This window comes from Nicotiana tabacum, chromosome 7 (assembly GCF_000715075.1).
Source record: "Nicotiana tabacum cultivar K326 chromosome 7, ASM71507v2, whole genome shotgun sequence".
Lineage (NCBI taxonomy): Eukaryota > Viridiplantae > Streptophyta > Magnoliopsida > Solanales > Solanaceae > Nicotiana > Nicotiana tabacum.
The window spans coordinates 119,880,780-119,904,590 of record NC_134086.1 but is presented as its reverse complement, the minus strand read 5'-3'; the positions used below and the strand labels follow the sequence as shown (position 1 = coordinate 119,904,590).

Below are 23,811 nucleotides of genomic sequence, written 5' to 3'. Positions count from 1 at the left end.
TCAGTGAGTAATACATATTCATTGGGTGAATAACGGGAGGAAGGAGTACGAGGTCTAGAAGACCTCCTGAGTGGAATATCTAACTCGTCCACAGCTTCGTGAGTAGGAGCATCTACCTCATCAACATTAGCATTGTTATCCCCATCACCATCAATATGTTGATCTGGAATATGGTTCTGGGCATCACCATCATCATTGAGCCCACCAGTGTCATCCCCATTTGTATGAGGAACTTGATCAAGATTAACTAAACCTTCAGAACTTGAAGATTTTAACTTCTCCGCTTTGTTAATATCTTCAATGGTTTGATCCTCCACGAAGATAACATCACGGCTTCTCACAACCTTCTTCTCAATTGGATCATATAGCCTGTAACCAAACTCATCAAGGCCATAACCAATGAAGATGCACTACCTTGTCTTGGCAGTTAACTTTGACATCTCATCTTTAGGCACATGTACAAAAGCTTTGCAACCAAACACTTTCAAGTGGTCATAGGAGACATCCTTGCCATACCAAACTTTGTTTGGAACATCACTTTGCAAAGCAACCGCAGGGGATAGATTAATAACATGTGCGGCGGTCAACAAAGCCTCACCCCAAAAGGAATTCGACAACTTTGCTTCAGAAAGCAAACATCTGACTCTTTCCATCAATGTCCTGTTCATCCTTTCTGCTAAACCATTAAGCTGAGGAGTCTTAGGAGGAGTCTTCTGGTGTCTGATACCCTGTTGTTTGCAGTATTCGTCAAACGGTCCACAATATTCACCACCTTTATCAGTACGAATACACTTCAGCTTCTTTCCAGTTTCTCTTTCAACTGAAGCCTGAAACTGCTTAAAGACACCCAACACTTGGTCTTTAGTCTTCAAGATGTAGACCCAAAGTTTCCTTGAACAATCATCAATAAAGGTAGCAAAATAAAGTGCACCACCCAAAGTTTTTGTCTTCATTGGACCACATAAATCTGAATGCACCAACTCAAGCAACTCTGTCTTTCTTGAAGGAGGATAAGACTGGAAAGAAACTCTTTTTTGTTTTCCAGCCAAGCAGTGCTCACATTTTTCTAATTTTGCACTTTCAAAATTTGACAACAATTTTTTCTTGGCCAGAACATTTAGTCCTTGCTCGCTAATGTGGCTAAGCCTCTTATGCCATAACGTTGAAGAGTTATGGCTCTCAACGGCATTCACCATATCAACACAGGTAGAGGCCGTAGTCCAGTATAGACCACGACGCTTTTCCCCACGAGCCACAATCATGGAGCCCTTAGTGAGCTTCCACTTTCCAGCACCATAGGTACTGACATATCCCTCATCATCCAAAACACCAACAGAGATCAAGTGCAAACGAACATCAGGTGCATGCTTTACATTGTTTAAAACTAGTTTAGTTCCAATACTAGTTTCCAAACAAATCATTCCAACACCAGCCACCCTAGATACAGTCTCATTACCCATACTCAGAGTTCCAAAGTCACCCTGAGTATATGATGAGAAAAATTTCTTCCTTGATGTCACATGAGATGCGGCATCACTGTCCACAACCTAGCTTGACTCATCACAAGCAATATTTATCAGATCCGCATCAAGGACTGTAACAAGATCTTCTGTAGTGACAGTGGTCACACGATTTCCATCTTCTTTCTATTCTTCCTTGTCTTTATTCTCCTTTTTCAAAATCCGGCAGAACTTCTTTGTGTGTCCTTTCTTCCCGCAATGATAACACTCAATATCTTTAAGTCTGCTTCTGGATTTGCTTCTATTATGTTCTCTATTTTGAGAACCCCAATTCTTGCTTCTCCCCCTAGAGTCAGTCACCAAGACATCTGATGAGGAGGAACCCTGAGATTTTCTTCTCATCTCTTCATTTAGAAGGCTGCTCTTGGCAAGATCCATAGAGATCACACCATCCGGAGCAGAATTTGATAATGAAGTTCTAAGAATTTCCCAAGAATCTGGTAGGGAACCAAGTAGAAACAAGCCTTGAATTTCTTCGTCAAATTTAATGCCCATAGCAGATAACTGGTTCATGATCTCCTGAAAATTATTCAGATGATCTGTCATCGCGGAACTATCGTGGTATTTTAAACCCAACATCTGCTTTATCAGAAACATCTTGTTGTTTCCAGTTTTCCGAGCATACAAACTTTCAAGGTGCTCCCATAGGGTTCGAGCATGTGTCTTCCCAGAAATATGGTTCAAAACATTATCGTCAACCCACTGTCTAATAAAGCCGCAAACCTGCCTGTGTAACAAATTCCACTCTTCATCTGATTTATTATCAGGCTTTATAGTGGCGAAGACAAGTTGATGAAAATTCTTGACATAGAGTAAATCTTCCATTTTGCCATTCAAGGTAACCATTCTATTAGTGTTGGCTTCCATCGTTTATCACAAATACAAATATTATTTATTAGGAGACCAAAGTAATTCTTTTCTGATGTGGAAGTTCAGACTGTGCTGCAACCACAGAGCATACTCAGATAGAACCTTGGCTATGATACCACTTGTTGGGAATAAACCCCGTAAAAATAGTATTCACGGTATTAGTGATAAACGCATAACACTAAGTTATGGTTAAATCAGCAAGAATAGAAATGCAGCAATAATGACACCAAGATTTTACGTGGAAACCCTTCTGAATAAGGGAAAAAACCACGGCCAAGAAGAGCAATTGATATCACTATAGCGAGGAATTTTATATTGTGTAGTAACGAGTAAAAAATACTCCTAAGACCACTACACTCTCAAAAGAAATAAATACTCTTTTGCTTTTTTCCACCTCACTACAATATCTCTCACACTTTATTTTTCTTCACAAACTATTTTCTTATAGTTTATGGAATATCTTGCTCTCTCTTTTCTCTCTTTGTTAGTGTGTAGAAATGAGAGTTAAAGCTCTCCTTTTATAGCTAAAACCTCACTCTCTAAAGCCTACAATATTTGACAATTTACATACCATTTTCACAATTTCAACAAGGTTGGCTACCAAACCAAACCAAGTCAATAAAATTGGCTACCAAATTATACAAATTCAATAAGGTTGGCTACCAAATCAAACCAAGTCAACAAAATTGACTATCAAATCATTTGAATGAGATGACACCATATCATATCATGTCTTTCAATTATATTAAACCTCATCTATATTTTAGCTCTTTGTGTGTTGTCTTTTCTTTCTTTTAATTCATATTTCACTTTAGAGTTTTTGAAAATTTTATGTTTTAATTTATTAATTTTAACTTATATACTCTAACTGTTTAATTGAACATAAAAATCATGATGCCTTGTCATAGCAAACTTCTAACTACATGTTCCTAAATGATTTCTTCCCAATAGAAAAGTGCACACTTTTTATAATAAATGCTATCATGAATTTACTGCCTTATTTGGTTTACAACTCAGAATAATTGGATCCACCTTTCTTTTTATTTATTACTTGTCTAACTTCTTCACACGGTTTTCATATTATTATCATTTAAAATCATCATCAACTCCACCAATCATGCACTGTGTTTATTTATTACTAACTTCTACCAATTATTATGTGAAGAAAGCCAAATTCCCAGCCGTGATTCTTGATTTATTTTACCAATCAGGAAATTTCGAAATTACATGAATACACTTATATATGATTCAATTTGCGAAAAATTACTAATTAATGTAGCTTGCTTTTTTCACCAAAAAAGGAAACTAAATCAGGAAATAATTGAAAGTACTTTCACGAGAAATGTGTTGGATATTAATTTTGGAATGAGAATATAACCTGTCTCATTACCTTAAATTTCTTTTTACATCAATGGATAATCTTTGAAAATGGGTGTCAAATTAGTATACCTAATAATGATATAAAACAATAATTTGTTTTCTTATAACATCTATTTTGTGGTCGAAGAATTCATTTATTACGTGCTTTTATAATTGAAGATCCTTTTATTTTGAATATATAGAGTTTCCATTTTAAAATTTAAAAGTAAATTCCAGACTTCCAAAAATTTAAAGCTAGGACTAGTATATGAAGGTTGAAAATTACTATTCTTATTTAACTATGGAAGAAAAAACACGGTGATTTATTTGAGATAAAACCAGTATAAACTTGATCAATGAAAAATTATGAATTATAGACTTTTGACACAAATGAATTGAAATGTTTCGAGAAGAAAAATCATTTGCCAAAAAAAAATGTTGAAATGCACGATCTGTCACATCAAAAAATAAGAAATTATTATTCATTGAATAAAAAGAACAAAAAAATGAAAATATTTTGAAGTCTCGATATATTTGGACCTACATTTACGCTCCTCCTTCTGTAGTCTGAATTCTGAACAAGTATTTTGACTCTAAATGGACCAATCCGTCAATAATTCCACTAGCTTACAAAGACCAAATAGGAGGGAAAATATAAAACATATAAATAGAGAGGGAAGAAAAGAAAATCCACAAAAATCGGAGTTTTCTTTTCCTCCATTTTATTTTAAATATATCTTGTTCGATTGAGCACGAAATTGAAAAATATAATATCATTTGTATATTGTGTCATTAAACATGTCATTCTATAAGGAGAGTGCTATTAAGGCTAAATCTTAAAATTAGAAACTTAATAAATATGATAAGAGATATTTTTTTTATGCAGACTAAAACAAAAAGTGAGACATGTAAATTGCAACAGAGGGAGCAGTACACCTCAATTTGGAATTAATTTTACTTGAACTTCTCTAATTTCCCCACGGTTAGAGAGAAAATATCCCATATTTTAAAATTTATAAAAGTCCACCAGTGTAACGTTGAGGGGAGAAATTTAAAAATAACCCGATTTATAACTGGTCGTTTAAAAATAGCTCAATTTCAAAAGTAAGCGAAACTTAGCTACTTTTCATGTAAAGATAAATTTAAGCGAAACACTGTTTAAAATCCGAAAAATACGCCAATATATTATGTTGGAGTTCCAGCATAAGTATACTTGAACTCCAGCATAATATGATGGAGTTCCAGCATAAATACAGTAGAACTCCAGCATAATATACTGGAGTTCAAGCAACTATACTGGTCCATCATAATATACTGGAGTTTGGAGCACCGGTGCTCCAGTCTCCAGTATATTATACTGGAGCCAGCAAAGAATACCGGTTTAGCATAATATGCTGGAGTTCATACACAGGTGCACCGAACTCCAGTATATTATGACGGACCGATCTTTGTTGCAGCAAAATAGTGGCTATTTTTCATTGACTTGATAAACGCTGACTATTTTTGAATGACCAGTTCGAAAACTGACTATATCGTGCTATTTTTACGAAGTCATGTGCACCCTAATCAAGTTAAACTTAGCCATGTGCACACTAATCTAACTTATGCTCGATTTTGCACATAAAGTTGGAAGAAAATGAATTGTCCTTAATTTCCATTCCCGTTTTATTAATTTCCATAATTTTCCACTCTCTTATTTCAATCGTACTTTTCCATTTTGAGACGTTTCCAAATATGGTTGATGCTATAATTAAATGCTATTTATACAATGTTCAAAAACTTTTAAAAATTCAAATTTAACGAACTATTTTTTTTCTTCTCTTTTTGAATCTTAATATTTTTTTACACTAACGTTAATAAATATACAAATCAAAGTTCTGCGGTCATCAATATAATTTGCAAAAAAGTAATATTATAAACAACACATCCGATCAAATATTACTATGTAAACTGAAACGAATAGAATAATTAATTTTAATAATTGAATTATAGTTGATAGAAAAGTTCAGAAGAACATACGAGCAACCAAATACCTCCAAGTAATTTATAGTAGTGGTATTATTTTTATCATCTAAAGGGGTAAGAAAACAAATTATATCAAGCAAAAGAATAACAATGCTTTCACACGTAACCAGAGTTCACACTCATTTTGTAAAATGTGTTACATTAATTTTCTTGAAATAGAAATTCCAAAATTGGGATATTTAACAACTAATAACCATACATTAATAAAAAAATCCCATACAAGAAAAGGAAATAAAGCCAAAAATTAAGTAAAGTTTAGTACTTTACCACCATTAGAAAACACAGTACTTAAGACTAATTTAGACAGTAACAAAAAGGACATAAGCAAAGACCAAGATGGAAGTAAATCCTAGACAGAAACCCACAAAAAACAATGAGAATCTTTATTACTCCTATAATAGATTCTTTAAAAATCTCCAAATGACCTTAATTAGGCGCCTTTGGAGGGAAAATTTTCTGTTTCACTTTGTTTTCTTCGATTTCTACGAAATATTTTTCTACTTTCTTCTTCTGCTACTTCTGTCTGCTGCCATTGCCACAACCTTAACCAGTTAACCTTAACCCTAGTCCCTATTTTTCCACATTAACTCACTTGTTTGTACATTTTTTTCTTCATTTCAGCACCATTCTTGACATACCCATCTGCTCTTTTTAAGTCCAAATTTATTGCTGTCACCTCCTTATAAAGAAAAAAGCTAACTTTGTCAGATCTGAGCATATCCTTTTTTTCTTCACTTCACATAGTATAGGCCCTTTCTCTCCACTCTTTTTCTTTTTTTCTGAATACAATGTGGTGTTATAAATGAACCCTTTTTATTTTCTTGGACAAACACTTTGAAAAATATATACTACTTTACTATGTCATCGGAAATGGGCAGCCGTGGTGGCGGTGGCGGTGGCGGTGGTAATGGTGGGATTGTTGGTAATAATGGGTTTGATCCAAGTAATCTTCATTTGAAAAAAGAATTGACCCAAATCAAGAAAGCTGCTAGAGTGTTGAGAGATCCAGGAACCAGCTCTTCTTGGCGTTCACCACTTAACTCTGCTAGATCTGTAGCTGCTGCTGAAGCGAGAAAACACCATTATTTTCATCATCACAAGAGTGGTAACACTCTCACGAAGCATCAATCGATTGATGCTAAAGATACTATCTTTGAGCAAGATAAGAGAAATGGTACTAACAATGGGAAAGAGAAAGAGAGAGAGAAAAAAGTGTTTCTATATAATTGGAGGTCTCAAAAGTCTGAGAGTGAAAGGAGTAGAAAACTAGGTGATGAGGAAGATATTGGAAATGGCAATGAGAATGAGAATGGGTCTTCTTCAACTCCAGAGGAGAGCGTGGAAGATAGTTTGAGCGATGCGCGCCATGGTGGCGGTGGCAATGATTCCAAGAGTGATACTTATGTAAGTGATAGGTATGCTTCAATGATTTTAAAGTGTAAAGATACTAACTTTATGCCATCTATTAGACGGAACATGAAGAAAAAATCAATTAGAAGTAATTATTCTAATGCCATTTTAAGACATCAAAACGAAAAGTTGCAGCAGCAAATTGTTCCTAGTAGTAGGATTTCTAGAAGAGCACCTGCGGGTTTAGGTATAGGGAGGGACGATTCCACGAGTCTGGTTGATCAATCTGATGATACTGAGGATTATTATAATTCTGAGGATATAAGGAGGATTTCTGCAGCTTCACCATTGCTTGCTAAGCTTAAGAATAGGAATCGTGCTTATTGGTCGTCTAAGTTGAGAAATAGTGGGAGAGAGGATTCATCTTATACATATAGCACCCCTGCCTTGTCTACGAGTTCTTACAACAGATATGCTGTTAGAAATCCAAGTACTGTTGGGTCATGGGATGCCACAACGGCGTCCCTCAATGATGGGGATGATGAGGTGGACGATCAGCTTGATTTGCCTGGTCGACAGGGATGTGGGATTCCTTGTTGGTCCAGGAGGTCAACACCAAAATATAGGGGTGGGGGTGGGAGTTGTTATTCACCGTCCTTTTCTGATACTTTGAGGAGGAAAGGAAGCAGCATTCTATGTGGAAGTCAAACTATGTATCAAAGGAGACGTCGTGGATCTTCTTTAGGGTACACCAAGAGGAGACACAGTTCGAGGAATGCTGCTCAAGGCCTCATTCCATTGCTAACCAATGGTGATGGACAAGGATTGTCCTCAATAGGAACTGGACACAGTGATGATGAGCTCTCCACAAACTTTGGGGAACTTGATCTGGAGGCATTAAGTAGGTTGGACGGGAAGAGATGGTCTACCAGCTGCAGAAGTCAAGATGGAATAGAAGTGGTGGCACTGAATGGAGAAGATGGAGAGGAGGGCTCCCCAGAAAATATCAGAAGCCTGAGCCAGAAGTACAGGCCAATGTTTTTTGAGGAATTAATTGGGCAGAATATTGTTGTTCAGTCCCTAGTGAATGCAATCTCCAGGGGACGAATTGCCCCTGTTTATCTTTTCCAAGGCCCACGAGGAACTGGAAAGACATCAACAGCAAGAATTTTTGCTGCTGCTTTAAATTGCCTTGCCACCGAAGAAACTAAACCCTGTGGCGTCTGCAGAGAATGTGCAGATTTCATGTCCGGGAAATGTAAGAATCTTAGAGAAGTTGACGGAACGAACAAAAAAGGAATTGATAAAGTTAAGTATCTTCTAAAGAATCTGACAGCAAGTCAGCAATCATCTTCCTTAGGATTCAAGGTTTTTGTTGTTGATGAATGTCACTTGCTGCCTTCAAAGACATGGCTAGCATTTCTGAAGTTCCTTGAAGAACCACCACCACGGGTTGTCTTCATTTTTGTAACCACTGATCTTGACAATGTGCCGCGTGCTGTATTGTCTCGGTGCCAGAAGTACCTCTTCAATAAAATCAGGGATGGTGATATTGTGCTCAGATTGAAGAAGATTTCTTCGGATGAGGATTTGGATGTGGAGTCAGAAGCATTAGATTTGATTGCTTTGAACGCAGATGGATCACTTCGAGATGCAGAAACCATGTTAGACCAGTTGAGTTTGTTGGGGAAACGAATCACTACTTCTTTGGTAAATGATCTGGTGAGTTTGATGTGCATGTTTACACCATTCATACTAATTTCTTCAATTTCTTCCTTTTCTTTTTTCTCTTTGTGGCATGAAACCGAGCAATTTTTTATGATATTTCTTTCCTTCCCTAGATTGGTGTGGTTTCAGATGAGAAGCTACTGGAACTTTTAGAGCTAGCAATGTCATCAGATACTGCAGAAACAGTAAAAAGAGCCCGGGAATTGTTGGATTCAGGTGTTGATCCAATAGTTTTGATGTCTCAATTGGCCACTCTCATCATGGATATAATTGCAGGAACTCATCCAATAGTTGATGCCAGGCAAACTGATACCTCTGGCGGGAGGAGTTGTAAGTAGCAGATGTTCACCCTTAGAATCTTTGTCCTTTTTGTTTGATCTTTTGTTCACAAGCTTTGGCTTACATTCTGCAAAAGACACAAGATTTATGCTTTCGATTGTAATTTCGGTATCTCAAAATCTATTAATAATTGGTTGACCTTAGCCGACCGTGCGAAAACTTGCATTTGCTTGTCTAGTTAACCGGGTGACAATGTGAATAGGGAAAAATCAACCATTATTGATTCTTTAAACTAGAGAATGCACAAAATGGCTACTTACTTTAGCAAAACCTTTTTTGTTGAATTGATTAAGTTTAATATGCTACTCCCCTGTCTCATTCTCGGAAACAATTAAAAAGAGTATAGAGATTGATGAATTACTTCGATTTACAACCTAGTGTTAGACGAAAAATACTGAAGCGATTGCTCAAATAGCCCGTAAAATTGGTTGATAGGAAAGCATCTATAGACTGACTAATTAGAATTTGTTTAATGTGTAGAATATCATTATCTTACAAGTTTGTTTAAACCATCATAAGATATGTTCCTTTGGAACACTGAAAATACAAATGTGTCACGTTTAATAGGAAGGAAGGAGTGAAAATTAGAGGAATGCTTTCTAGTCTGTTCTCCTGATAAAAGTTTTTTAATATTTAGTTATGTGCCTGTAGCCCTTCTGTTGAAACACCGAAGAATGTGGAGGAGAAAGTTTTGAATATTATACGTATTATATGTTTTCATATATTGTCAGAAAGGATTGTCTTATTGATCCATAGCCTACAAAACAAGCTGACTTTTAATGTTAGTAAGCTATGTAGCTTGTGTATGTACAGATTGCGTTGGCTCGTGTACTGTCTCTGTACCTTTCAATGTGACTGCTCTCACATTTTGTGGATGTTTTCAATATTTGTCAAACTTTAACAAGAGCAACAGCAATAGTCACTCTCAACAAGTTCCAAGATTTGAGTTCTTTAAGCCATATAAATTTGATTTGAGGTGTTTTTCTCACATGCACTTAGTGCAGCTTCGCAAGTAGTCTAATGCAGTTTGTATCTGCACTTTGTACGTTGAACTATATTGTCGACAATGGTCATGGATGTATCTACATGTTTCATGAAGTGATTAAGCCGTTGTGCCTTAGTGAGTTGATAAAATGAAGTACATACGCAATATTTTCTCTTGCCTGTATCACCTTTCAATTATTTTGTGTCTATATTTTTGTTATTGTAGACCTTGTTAATGAAAAACTTTTAGAAGCTTTTTTAGGTTATCAGAGTTTGGCTTATGACTTTTTTCCATATACTTTCTAAAATTGCTTGGATCCACCTGTCAGTGACCGAGACAGAACTGGATAGATTGAAGCATGCACTAAAGCTTCTTTCTGAGGCAGAGAAACAACTTAGGGTTTCAAGTGAACGTTCAACTTGGTTTACAGCAACCCTTCTGCAGTTGGGTTCTTCTACTTCACTAGAACAAACTCACTCAGGAAGCAGTCAAAGGCTGAGTTCTAAGACAACCGAGGAAGACCCTTCTAGTACATCTAGAGAAGCTATATCCCTGAGGAAGAGAACTGATACTCACCATGCTCCGCGTAAATCAGGTTCTCCCTCGTCTTTTGCAAAAGCCAACCATCGAAATTCAGCAAGTAAAGAATTGGGACTCTCATCGGTGATTGGTGAGGCATTGGGTGGTCCACATAGTGACGTTAAGGAGAGTAAGACAGCATCTAGGTGCCCCAACACAAACATATTGGATGATATCTGGATCAGATGCATTGATAAATGCCACTCCAACACTTTGAAGCAACTGCTTCATACTTGTGGAACACTACTGTCAATCTCTGAAGTTGAAGGTAATTTTCTCTTTCTGTTCCACGTGCAGCTGTTTGTGTTCACAATAATGGACTGAATTTAGGTCTTCTGGTTTCTCTTGTGATCTTCAGCTCTCCCAATTAACTGTTGAATTAATAAGGAATGAACAGTAACTTGAACTGCATTTTCTTAACTTGAAGCTGAGCGAACACTATTCAAAATTTAGTTACAGGTAGAGAGAACTTGGGATGAGATGGGCAGTGGCACTATATTAACTTGTTTTCTGCTTGCTGCACAAAATGTCACTATGATGTGTTAATCTAACTCTCGAAGTACAAAGCTATTGAAGGCAGAAAAACTTTAAAACTCAAGTTGAGAAATGATTGAAATTTATAGCATGCATATGACTTATTAGCTGTTTGGACCTACTGTGTGCAGGTGGTTTTGTTGCTCATATTGCTTTTCGTGATAACAAGGTTAAAATGAGAGCCGAAAGGTTTCTTAGCAGTATCACAAATTCATTTGAAAATATTTTACGGAGCAATGTAGAGGTTAGACTTGTTCTGCTACCGGATGGGGAGACATCTGATGACAGTGGAAAGCCAATTACATTGAGTGATCCTGTAGGTCTGAGACAGATGGATCCGCCAAACATGGTGAAGAAGGAAACAACAGTTTTCTCGAATCATGAACCTCTACAGATATCAAGACGAAGCTTTAACGATTCTGAGAGCAAGATGGCTGAAACTTTTGAGTCAGCAAGTGGAAATGCTGAAACGAGTAGTTCTAAAGGTAGAATCTCAGAAATTCCAGTGCAGAGAATAGAATCCATCATCCGTGAGCAGAGGTTAGAAACAGCATGGTTACAAGCTATGGAGAAAGGAACTCCTGGATCAATGAGTCGGCTAAAACCTGAGAGGAACCAAGTCCTGCCACAAGATGGTGCTTATCACAACAATCAACTAGAATCAATTAATTCGAGGGACCTGCCCTCCCAGCATTGGCATGATGATCTAAATGAGGAAATAAGAAGTCTGAAGATGATTGATGGAAAGACCATTCAGAAGGATCAGACCAGTAAAAAGGGCGACAATTATCCCATTTCACCAAGTTTGTTGCATAATGGCATCTATGCCGGCAATTTCAGCAAGGAGAGCATGTAAGTTACAGGGGTTATCACTTCATAATTTTATCTCAGTATAAACTTGTTAACACATTTCACTACTTGCATAATGTCGTAAATTTCTCCTGATGCAATGTTAACTTTTGTGGCTTGCTGTAGATATGCTTTTGTTGAAAGTTGTTCAAATTCTACTCTTCTTTCAATTATTTTTTATAGAAAGAATCAATAATGTTAGGTAACCTGATAGTGTTTTCAGTTCCTTCACACTGCTTGTAAGTTATGATGACAATGTTTGTCTTTTAGAGATGTAAAATAAGAGGGTCTCAATGTAGACTATCAGCAGGTGCTTTTTTGCCTCTAACTCTCATTGTTGCATGGTTACAGGGGATATGAATCAGGATCTGGTGCTGGAAGTTGTTTCTGTTGGAACAACACCAGACCCCATAGAAGGGGGAAGGTATGCTTTTTTTGGATGATACAACTAATTTTTTCCCTTCTCCACACCCCGCACATAACAAGAACTTAGTGCATCGGACTGCACTTTTTTTTAACTAGTTTTTTTGCCTATGATCAGTCAACTAGAAGCATACTTGACGTTTTGCAAATTAACAGGTTAAACAAGGGACCCCTGTGCGTCCACCTAAAGGCGGGCGGTTCTTATGGTTTGGGGAGTGTGCAAAATCAAGGAGAACAGAGAGTAGATTGAGAAGATAGTAGTGAAGCTCCCAGATCCAAGAATTGCTCATTTGTTTTTAGTTGGTCTTTCTGTATTTATTCCATCTGCTGGGGCCATTCTATTCTTTCAAGGATTTCAAGCTCACTAAAGGATTATGTAAAGTTATTACTCTGGGCTTCTGAAATTCCCTCTAGTCCAGCCAGTTATGTGAAATCAATAAAAGGTCGAATAGAGAACATTTCTCTTGCCATTGAGTACTTTTTTACTTCCTCTGGAGTCTGGAATTATGCAGATAAATACTTTCTGGACCAAAAAGAAAAAGAAATGGTAGGGCCAGAACTACCCCGAAGTATCAGAATTGGTACATAAATGCGCTCCGTCCATCTATTTGAATAAAAATGCCGCTACCTTTATTTTTTTGGCTCAACATTACCCTTGTTACTAACAGAAAATTCTTGAAAAATAGAAAAAGTAATTAATATCCACATATCACCGTTTCATTGGCTTAACTTGAACTTAAGTCGACTTAATAGCTTTTGCTTAAATTTTGTATTTGTATTAAAAAATTTACGGTGTACTTATTTATTATATATATATATATATATAACTCGAAATTGCTATAAGAACCTATAAACTTAAAATCTTGAATTCGTATATGCTTGCTTTTCATACGAATATGATCAATTCAAGCCATGCAATTGCATGAGAAAACCCAGTATAATCCCACTTAGTGGGGTCTGGGGAGGGTAGTGTGTACGCAGACCTTAACCACTACCTGGAGAAGTGGAGATTGCTACATTATATAATTAGTATATAATGTAGGACAAAATGAAAATTCCGTCGCTAAAAATTGGCGCTTTAGCGACGGATTTTGTATGTCCCTAAAAAATACGGTCTTTCTTTCTCACAGAAGAAGACACTAAAAAACCAGCCCCTTTGCCTCTTCTTCTCCTCTAATCATCCATTAATTTTCCCAGATGCGTTGCTACATCAACTCTTTTCTAATGTACTGGTTTGTCTCTGCTTCTTTCTTTGTTTATTAGAAATTTTCCTACATTAAAAATTTTAGGGCTTTGGTAGATGTAAGATAAATCAAACTTTTGTGCATGTGGACTCATAGTCTCCACTGCAGCTTCCTCTTCTCTTCCTTTTCTTCCCTTTTTTTCAACACCCCCCTTCCCACCCCCCCAACAAAACACTAAAGAAGAACCCCCTCATGATTTGTGCTTACTTTCAGAGTTTCAGTAATCCTATAATTTTCTTCACAGATAATCGGTGAGTTTTCAGCTTTCTTGATTTCTTTTGGCGGGTTGCAGTTTTTGTCTTAAAAATTGAATCTTTTTGTAGTTTCCTTTCTCATTTTGAAGGTTTTTTAGTTTAATACTTGTTTGTTTTTGTGAAATAGTTTTTCTTTCGTCGGGTTGCATTTTTATGTTAATTTGGAGTCTTTTTGTAGTTTCATTTTTAATTTTGAAGGTTTTTGACTAGTTTAGGCTTGTTTGTTTCTGTAAAGTAGCTTCCAGTTTTTTTTCTTTCTTTCTTTTCCCTTTTTGCGTTGAGATTTCTGTGTCAAAAATTGAATCTTTTTTAGTTTATTTCTGATTTTGAAGAATTTTGATTTTATAACAGTATATGTTTGTTGTTTTTGTAAAGTAATTTCCTTTTTTTGTTCTTGTCTTCTTGTAGAATTTTGAGTTTATAACAGGCCTAAGCATGCCATTAATGATGATTGAATGTACTAAAAAGAGACAATGTGGAAATACATTTTCTCAAACGATCTACAATATACAAGAATCAAACCTAACTTAGCTAAGAACTAACAACTTAGAAGCAAGGGATACTACCATACCAAACAGGTTGAGATTTATTCTTAATTATTATTGTTGTTACACCCAGTAGTCACAGATTATTTTTTTTCTTGTCTTTTATTCCTACTTTTTCCTACTAAGAATTGCATTTACTTGAAAACAATAAAAAAAAAAGCATCTGAGAACTACATAGAAACAGAATCTTTTCTTAACATAGGATTGCTAACACCAATTGTTTTTTATTTGCGGCAGTCCTTTTGCAAGCTACTGTAGTCCATCCTTCCTCCATGCTTTTCTCCTCATTGTTGCTCAAATTATAGGCATTCAAGCTAGCTGTAGATGCACCAATCTTCCCAGCCGAAATGCTACTGGAATGTTCAGCCACTTGAACACTTTCATGTCCAGTTTTTTCCTTTTCCTGTTGCAACAGATTTCCAGCCTGCAGATTTGCTTCTATATCCATATGGTTGCCTAATTGCTCAGCTTCAACATCCATTTTTTTTTGTGTGTAATTGATTGATCGACATCCCAAGCAGGCAAGCAACATTAGTAGCATTCACATGCTCGCCAAAGCACTAGCTGCAGGAATATCCCTGGGAGCTTTAGATTTATTATAAATCTAGCTGCAGGATTTAACATTAGTAGATTTTGTCTTCTGAACTAGCTAGAAACAGGAATATAATCTCTGTAATAAATTTATTAGTACCTTTGTGGTTCTACATATTGCAAAATAAATCTATGTGATATTTTTTTTGTATGCATCTGACTAAATTATATTTGTTCAGCTTCATTTCAGGAAAAGGAACGAAACAATCTCAAAGATTCCTCATGGATTAGTTAAGGTATTAGTATATTTCTATTAAATTATAAATATATCTTAATTTATTTTGTTGACATATATTTTATTGTCGCTCTCTCTCTTTCTCTCTCTCCCTTCTTTTCTTGTTCTTATTAGCGCTTTCTTAAAATGAAATGTCAATGTTATTTAGAATTTTCGCTTTTTCTTAAATGGTTAATCTTACATAGAGTGACTGCTAGGGATGCGAGATAATTTTTAGTTATCTAAAAATATTCACATAGATTACATTAGCTTTCTGATGTATTTGTGATGTAATGATGTATTTGAGATTGTTTATATATAGTGACTACTAGGGATGTATTTGTGATCTATTTAATCTTACATTAGCTTCATGATGTATCTGTGATGTTCTTTTTCTTTAACAATTTATGGGTTATAAAATAATAGTAACTACTTGAGTTTTTTTGCTGCCATGTATTTGGTTTCTTTCCTTCGTGCATAAAAAGGCAGTACTGGGTGTTTGGTAAGGTTAAGTATATTTTCTCTTTACTTTATTCTTGTTTTATCACTTACCAAAAAAAATAATACCTGCTTGTCTTTTTAATTTCAACATTAAATAGGAAAATGGAGAATCTAGAGCGTGGTTGGATGTATGAGAGGTTGGATGGACGAGGGGGTATTAATTCTTGTTTCATATCCGGTGTGGATAAATCTCCAGTTTGCATGTTCTCAAAGAATTATACTACTATATCTCTTTGTATTTTATTTGTAGTAATCTGTGTTGTATGCTATAACTTATGTGCAAGAATATATGTACATGTATATTTTTTGATTGTCTTTAATGTCCAAGCTTCTCATTCATTTTCTTAAATCATTGCTTACTATAAAACTGAAAGTCTAAAATAATTCTATGATCTTGCACGAATTACTTAGCTGTCTATTATTTTTGCAGGGTCTTAATTCCAGTCTAGTACATTGGCTCGACTTTCACCTATTAGCATCATTCTAAACTTCTACCAATCTTTTTGCGTTTTTGCTCTCCAACCACAGGTATAAAGAACCTTCTGAGTTTCAGGTATTCACCTATACTAAATTCACCTAGTGTTGCTTCTGCTGGGATCAGACTGATTTAACAAATTGATTGACTAGAATAATATTTACACATAAGCAACTAGACACTAGGACATAATAATATACTGCTTATTGAGTAACTCCAATTGCCCGCCAATTTTTGAAGGAAACAATTGATGTCTCTGCTATGAAGTAGGGAATTTAGAGGGCTTACATAATCTATCTACTTTATTTGATCAAATAGAATCCTTTTAAAATAGCTAAAATGAATCAAGTGATGTTAAAATCCTTTTAAAATAGCTAAAATAGCACTTGCAATGTTTTTCAGTTCTTTCTCTGGCCACATAAATGAATCTGATTCCATCATTACCTTTTGTTTTTCCTGTATGCAGTACTAACAGACACCATGTACTTCTTGCTACTTTTTCAATTTGCTTAGCACTATTTTTTTTTTACAGATATGACTCGAGGCAGAGGTCGAGGTAGTGTAGGTCGTATAAGCAAGTCCTCTGCTAAGGGTAATTCAGCTACTCATAGGAACATTCCTACTATTCCCATTCCAACAATTCCTCATCAACAAGGTGGTACGAGTTCTTCAAGTAGGCCAAGTCATATTAACCAAGTTCAGACATTAGGTCCTAGTAGTACACCTCCAATTCTAACATCAGGTAGTAGTAGTACCCCACCTGTCTATGTTGAACCATCTCCGATGACACCTAATCAGAGCAACACAGTAGATGAGGGTATATCACATAATAATGCAATAGGTGAGGGTATATCTACTCAAAGCAATGCAATAGGTGAAGGTGAGTGCAACAGTAGTCTTGGCCCGCGGACTCTTGTTTTTCTTTCTTCAACAGGGTTAGTCCATTCTTCTACTATCTTTTTATACTGTTATTTATTTATGATAAGCCTTCAAGTAATATCTTCAAATTATCCAGGTTAGAACCTTCTAGATTATGCTCTGAGTTTATATAAGAAAATTTCAAGCATGAACTTCATCCTAATGGAATCAATCGGAAAGGTGTCCCAAAAGAGACGAAAGAATTTTACTTTGGAGAATTCAAGGTATGACATTACATCAAATTGATTTTACATAGTCTATTAACTTTTATAGATAGTATACAAATATTACTACTTTATAAAATTATTTCAGAAGGCATTCTATTGGGATTCTTTGATTGATAGAGAAGTGAAGCGCCTATGGGGAAGTAAGGCAGCGAGAAGGTACTGTGATTTTATGTGCAACATTAAAAAAGAGAAGGATATAGTTCAACCAGATTTTGTTCCAAAAGATGTGTGGGACAATTGGATGGAACTATGGAAGGATCCTAAGTGTGTCAAAAAATCAGAAATAAATGCAAAAAATCGTTGTGGTGGTGGGACTGCCGTCGCCATTGGGACTCACACGGGCGGCTCTGTCACCATTGGGGAACATCGCAAGAGACTTGTAAGTATATTCTTCGTAAGGGGTAATAACTAGAATTCAGTACACATATTTCAGCTTCTTAATAGGTTGAGTGGAACGGAGTAGCAGCAACATACTATTAGTAAGTAGTAATATTTGCTAAGTTTTGTTGCTCTATGATAGACTTGCTTTGATATTTGATATTTGATATTTCCAAAGCAACCACTCTTAGCACTAAGATTTCATCGTCGATCACAATGTGGCTGACGAATCGATTTCATGTTCTGTATCTATCTCTTAGTGGGTACATAGAATATATATTTACAAATATTCAATGTATACTCTGTCTTCAAGTGTTGTCTTTTAAGTTTTATTCTGTATATTGGAATTAAGTCCCGTTAATTCATGTTTTCACAAAATTGGAAGCTTTCTGGTAGAAATAAAGAAAAATGCTTTCTGGTTTATCTAACTCTGAACTACTTGATATAGCTCATGTAAACAAGGATTCATTTAGACGCAGTTTGTTAATGCATGCCCAAATTGAAAGCTGACACCTGACTTCCCTGTCTTGAATGAAATTAGTAGTAATTGTATTTGTTAGTTGTTGTGACTATTAGTAGTAATTGCATTTGTTAGAAATTAGCCTTCCTTCACAAGATTCCAGCAAAGACGAGTGGTAAGATTGACCATCTCTGGTTGAGGAAAGGACAAGAAAAATATTATGATTTGTTGTAGCAAAGGTTTACTAAACCTGTAGTGCAGAAAATTTTCAAGAACTAGGAGAGCATGATATAGTTTATGGGAAAAAGTTGCCATAGTTTCAAAAGATTGCTAGTATCTTTGGTTTTAACAATTGGAGGGTGGAGTGACAGTTCAATTTTTAAGAGAACACGGATACAAAATGCAGTTATAGGATTTCTGTTGTTTGTTGTTGTGATGTATGCAAATAACAGAAGCATCTTTAGCAAATATTTTCATAGCAAGAATTGAGAAACTAAGTTAACAAGTTCACATGCTAGCAAATATTTTCATAGCAATATCGAGTAATTACAGTGAATAGTTAGTTGGAATCACATGAGAAAGTTACTTGATTTGGCTACATCTTACTGTCTGTCATCGATCAATACCTTGATTGCGAAGTCCTTTTGGTTAATCTTTCTGTCTATCATTGATAAAGTTACTTTACCATGAGATATCCAAGTCTTTGGTGAATTCAATACACCCATATATTAGAGTTGTCGATTGGGAGTTTTGTTTCATTATGCATTGTCAGCTAGTTCTAGTTGTTGTCTTCTTTGCCTGCATATTTTGCTACAATAGTGTAAGTTTATTCTCTCATGGATTTTCCAGAGAGCATCATCTCTAATGTTATACTCCCCTTTCTTACCAAAAAAAAATTAGCAGCTGCAGCTCCTCTGTAATACATTGGAGCAAGACGGTGGTATCTCTCTTGGCCTGCTGTTCCCATATTTTAAATTTTACAGCAGCGTCATTTACTGCTACTGTTTGCGAGAAAAATGCTGCACCTATCAAAGGAAATTAAGTTCTTTGTTTTTTGTGTAGGCTATTGAAAAGGGTCGAGATCCAACACCAAGTGAGCTACACTTGCACGTCCATACGCATGGTCATGATGAAAAATCTTTTGTTAGTGAGCGATCCCGACTTGTAGTTAACATATTTATGCTTTTATCGTTTCTTTTCCCTTAATGTTCATCGTCATCATTAATGAATTTCACTAATTATTATTGTATTTACAGGAAAAATATTAGCAAATATTACAGCTACAAACACAAACTCAATGTGATATTGATCAAGCTTTAGCATTTTATCAAGCTGCGGGAGGGGAAAAGAAGAGAAGAATATATGGTCTTGGATCTCAAGCAAAATATTTCTATGGGTCGAATCTTTGTGCCTCTTCTGGATCTGATGCTTCTTCATCAGCACCGATGACAAATTTGGATGAGTTAGTGAAGCGATTGATTCCTGCATTGACTGATCATATGGTTCCTGTACTGACTGATCACATGCTTCTTGTGTTGGCTGAGCGAGTAAGAGGATTGATAGCTTCACCATCACATGTGCAAGATAATCATACCGATCACCCATCAGCTATGGCACCTCCAGTTCCTCCTCCTACTAATGTTAATGAGGTTCATGCATCGCTTTCTGATGATGACCTTCACTCTCCAGTCTCTCAGTAGTTAACAATTTTTATTTGAACTTTACTTTGGTATTGTAGATGTTTGGTATTAACAGGTCCATGCATTGCTTTTTGATGATGACCTTCGCTCTCTATTCTCTCAGTAGTTGACTATTTTTGTTTGAACTTTATTTTAGTATTATAAATGTTTTAATCTTAATTATACATTTGCATTTTGGTATCTATTTTGGATCTTGTAGAATATTAATTTCTATGAATTTCAGTAATTTATTAAGAGTATCTTATATATGCTTGAACAATATGTTTTTTATTAAATAAAATAAGAAAAATATAATTTTCCACGGATTTTCTTCGTAGCTATAACTAATATAGTATTACAGGGTGCGGCAGATTTGCGACAAAAGACTTTCGTCGCTTAAAGAAAGGCAAATATGTCTTAATAATATTAGCAACGGATTCGCGACAGAAAATATTTGTCGCCAATTAAATCCGGCGACGAATATTTTCTCGCCAATTAAATTCGGCGACGAAATGACTTGTCGATTTGGCGACAAAATTGATGATACTTGCGATGGATATGTGTTGTCGCTAAGAGTAGCAACAGATACAAACCGTAGCTAATTCGTCGCTAACTAGCAACGGATTCAATTATTTCGTTAGTAAAGGGTTAGCTACGAGCAAATTAGCGACAGAAATATACTATTTAGCTGCGGAATTTGTCCGTCGCTAAAGTCAGTTTTTTTTGTAGTGAATATATATATATATACTAGTTCTTGGACACGTGCTTTGCACGTGTATCCTATGCTAATTAGTATTAATATTTTAAAAATATTATAATAAATATAAGAGGAGTTGCACAGTAATTAAAGAGAAAAAATGCAAGCTTGAACCGATGAACGTGAGCCTATTCAATCGATCTTTATTATTATACTGAAAAAATTGCTATCAAATGAATTTCAGAAGTTATATTTCTGATTACTTCGATTATGGAATTCTTATATTATATCAACTAATCAGATGGACGGTGATTCTTTTTTTATAAAAAATATGTTAACAACACATAATTTAAACGTCGGCTATGGTTGTAAATGTTTTGCCACTAAAATTTTTTGCCTTCATCAAGAAATTGTTGTCAGATGAGAGTAGTGTTTTGTAGAAGCTATATATACGAAATTCGTTCAAAACACCTTCCTTGGATGTCTAATAGATCATTGATAATCTCAAGATGTATACCTACACATAGGTGCCAGTTATTTGTAATACAAATAATTGTTGTTGAAATATTTAATTGATGTATATAAATGAAAACACGTACATATACCCTTTGTCTCCTTGTTTGATTCAAAATTATGAGTCCTTTCATCTATGAATTTGACCAAAAAATTTATTGGTATTGAACGAAGATAATTGTATTATAAAATTGAGCACAATCATGTATTAGATGATGGGAATTTGATGTTTTAGTACTTAATGAGAAATATAACATTCTATTAATTAATCTTTTGGTTTTTAATTTAATTTTTTATAATCAGAAAAGAATTTTACAAACAAAAAAACATGAGAATCGATGATATTACAGTATGTGTGTAATGAGTATCATGAAATTAGAAGGGCTAAATTACAAGCTTCAACTAAAGAAAAAATATATAATTGCGACATGAAATACCTATAGAATGAAAAAAAGTTAATTGCAGTGAATAAGGAAAAACAAAGTATTAAGAAGTCACAGTCGAATTACAAATGGAACTAAAAGAATCTTTTAGTATTATTTGAAAATGTGAAGTTGAAACGGAAAGTATCAAACTCTCGTTTGGCCATAAATTTTGGCTATCTTTTCAACAAAAAAAATTGAAAACATTATGTGTTCATGGAATATGATTAGTTTTTGAAAATTTTTGATTTTTTTTTTCAAGTTCCAAAAAACTGGTTATGAAACTTTAATTTTTTTAAAATAAAATAAATATCTAAACAGAACTTCAACTTCCAAAAAACTATTTTTTAAGACAACTTCAAAAACTTATTTTTTAAGTTTCGACCAAATCTATGTCCAAAACGCTAGCTAAGTCTTGTTTCTCCATGCCTTATCATCCATCATTTTCTTGTACGGTATCTAAAATTGTGTTTTTGCACCAACTTTTAAATATTAGTAACTAAAGGGACTTTCATTTTGTTTTCAATTGAATAAAAATATGTATGAAGATATTTGTTAATAAATATTTGAATAATCTATCTTCATCCAAAAACGATATATCAAGTTTGTTAATTTGAATAATGTGAAGATAGATTGAATTGCACTAAGGGCATTGCTATCAATATAAGTTGAAGCTTGATAAAATGAAAAAGAAAAAGAACAAAGATGGATCTAGAAGATGTGAAATCACAAAGTCAAATGACTTGCAGAAATTTAACATGCATACATTAACCCATACGTAAAATATATCAAACCCCAAAATGGAACATGAATCAGATACTCCATGCATCATGAATGTAAGAAAAAGAGAAGACAGCAAGAGAGAAAAAATTGTAAACCTGTGAGGCGCAGAGGAAAGTAGGCCAAGCAAAAAATCTAATGGACTTTTTTTAAAAAAAAAGAAAATTTTAGATAGAAACAAGAGAAATATATATATTACAGTGATTTAGACAATTTGATGTACACTTTTATAGAGTGAAATAAAGAATGTACAAAAACTACAAAATTATTCCTACAACCGTGGAAAATAAAAAGAACTAAAATGTGGTTTTGAGATAATTATGAAAATATACAGCATGCATCACTACTATAAGAACGAAACTGAAATGTTAAATTTTACAGTTTGCATTAGCATTATTACTACAGAATTGAAACTGAAATATGAAAACAATTTTTTAAATCTACAGGTTTGGTCCATCTTCTTTGTATTATACATGCATTACCATTACAGTTTTTCTTAACAGCTTGTTGAGACTGTTAAGGTTCTTATAACAGTTCAACCATTACGTCTAGTTAATTAATAGAGCAAATAAAAAGCTTTAAACAATTTCAGTTTATGGCCATCTGAACGGCCACATTATTATTTCGTTGTATTTTACTTTCTTTTTGCTTGTTCCTTTGTTGTTATCTTTATTAGATGTATATTTACATTATGCATAAAAATATTCTTGAATTAATATTTGCTTGAAGGACAAAACTGTCGTTTAACTTTTGAAGGATATTTTGGTCTTTCAACTTATACTTCAAGGTTTCACATTTATAATATATATATATATATACACCTTCTTCTCCTTGTTGCTACTTGGGCGGAATCCACTAGAAATAGCAACAAACACTGCAACACATCTCACTTGCAAATTATGCATAGAAAAATCTTTTTTTTTTTTACTAGACTTAGGGTGTGTTTGGTATAATGGAAAATGTTTTTCGTGGACAATGTTTTTCAAGAAAATATTTTCTTGGAAAACAAGTAGTAATCTTATTCATTTTTCGGTGTTTGGTACGCAAATTAAGGAAAATGACTTCTCAAGAGTATTCATAAATAATTTAGATATAATAAATATGAAGCCATAAACTTTTAAACCAACAACCTTCCGGACCCACAAATTTCATAAATTTTTGAACCGCTAAATTTTCAAAACCGCGGAATTTCAAACTCGTAAACTTTATAATTTCTAAACCCGTAAACTTCCAAATACATAAACCTCCGAACTCATAATTTTGGAACTTGTAAAATTTTGAGCCTTTAAACCGATAAATAATAAAAATTAAAACTGAAAATATAATTAAAAATTTTTTCCTTCGGGGGGGAG

The 23,811-nt window shown here is 34.6% G+C and overlaps 1 protein-coding gene and 1 pseudogene across 1 annotated transcript; both read left to right on the top strand.

Moving 5' to 3' along the window:
• Positions 1 to 6,210: 6,210 nt before the first annotated feature.
• LOC107768618 (protein STICHEL) lies at positions 6,211 to 13,031 on the top strand. The gene is made up of 6 exons (XM_016587737.2): positions 6,211 to 8,846; positions 8,966 to 9,182; positions 10,505 to 11,023; positions 11,421 to 12,141; positions 12,490 to 12,562; positions 12,718 to 13,031. The coding sequence occupies exons 1-6, from the start codon at positions 6,633 to 6,635 to the stop codon at positions 12,817 to 12,819; spliced, it is 3,846 nt and encodes a 1,281-aa protein (XP_016443223.2). The 5' UTR covers positions 6,211 to 6,632; the 3' UTR covers positions 12,820 to 13,031.
• Positions 13,032 to 13,623: 592 nt separating this feature from the next.
• LOC107768616 (uncharacterized) lies at positions 13,624 to 20,250 on the top strand (annotated as a pseudogene).
• The last annotated feature ends 3,561 nt before the right edge of the window (positions 20,251 to 23,811 follow it).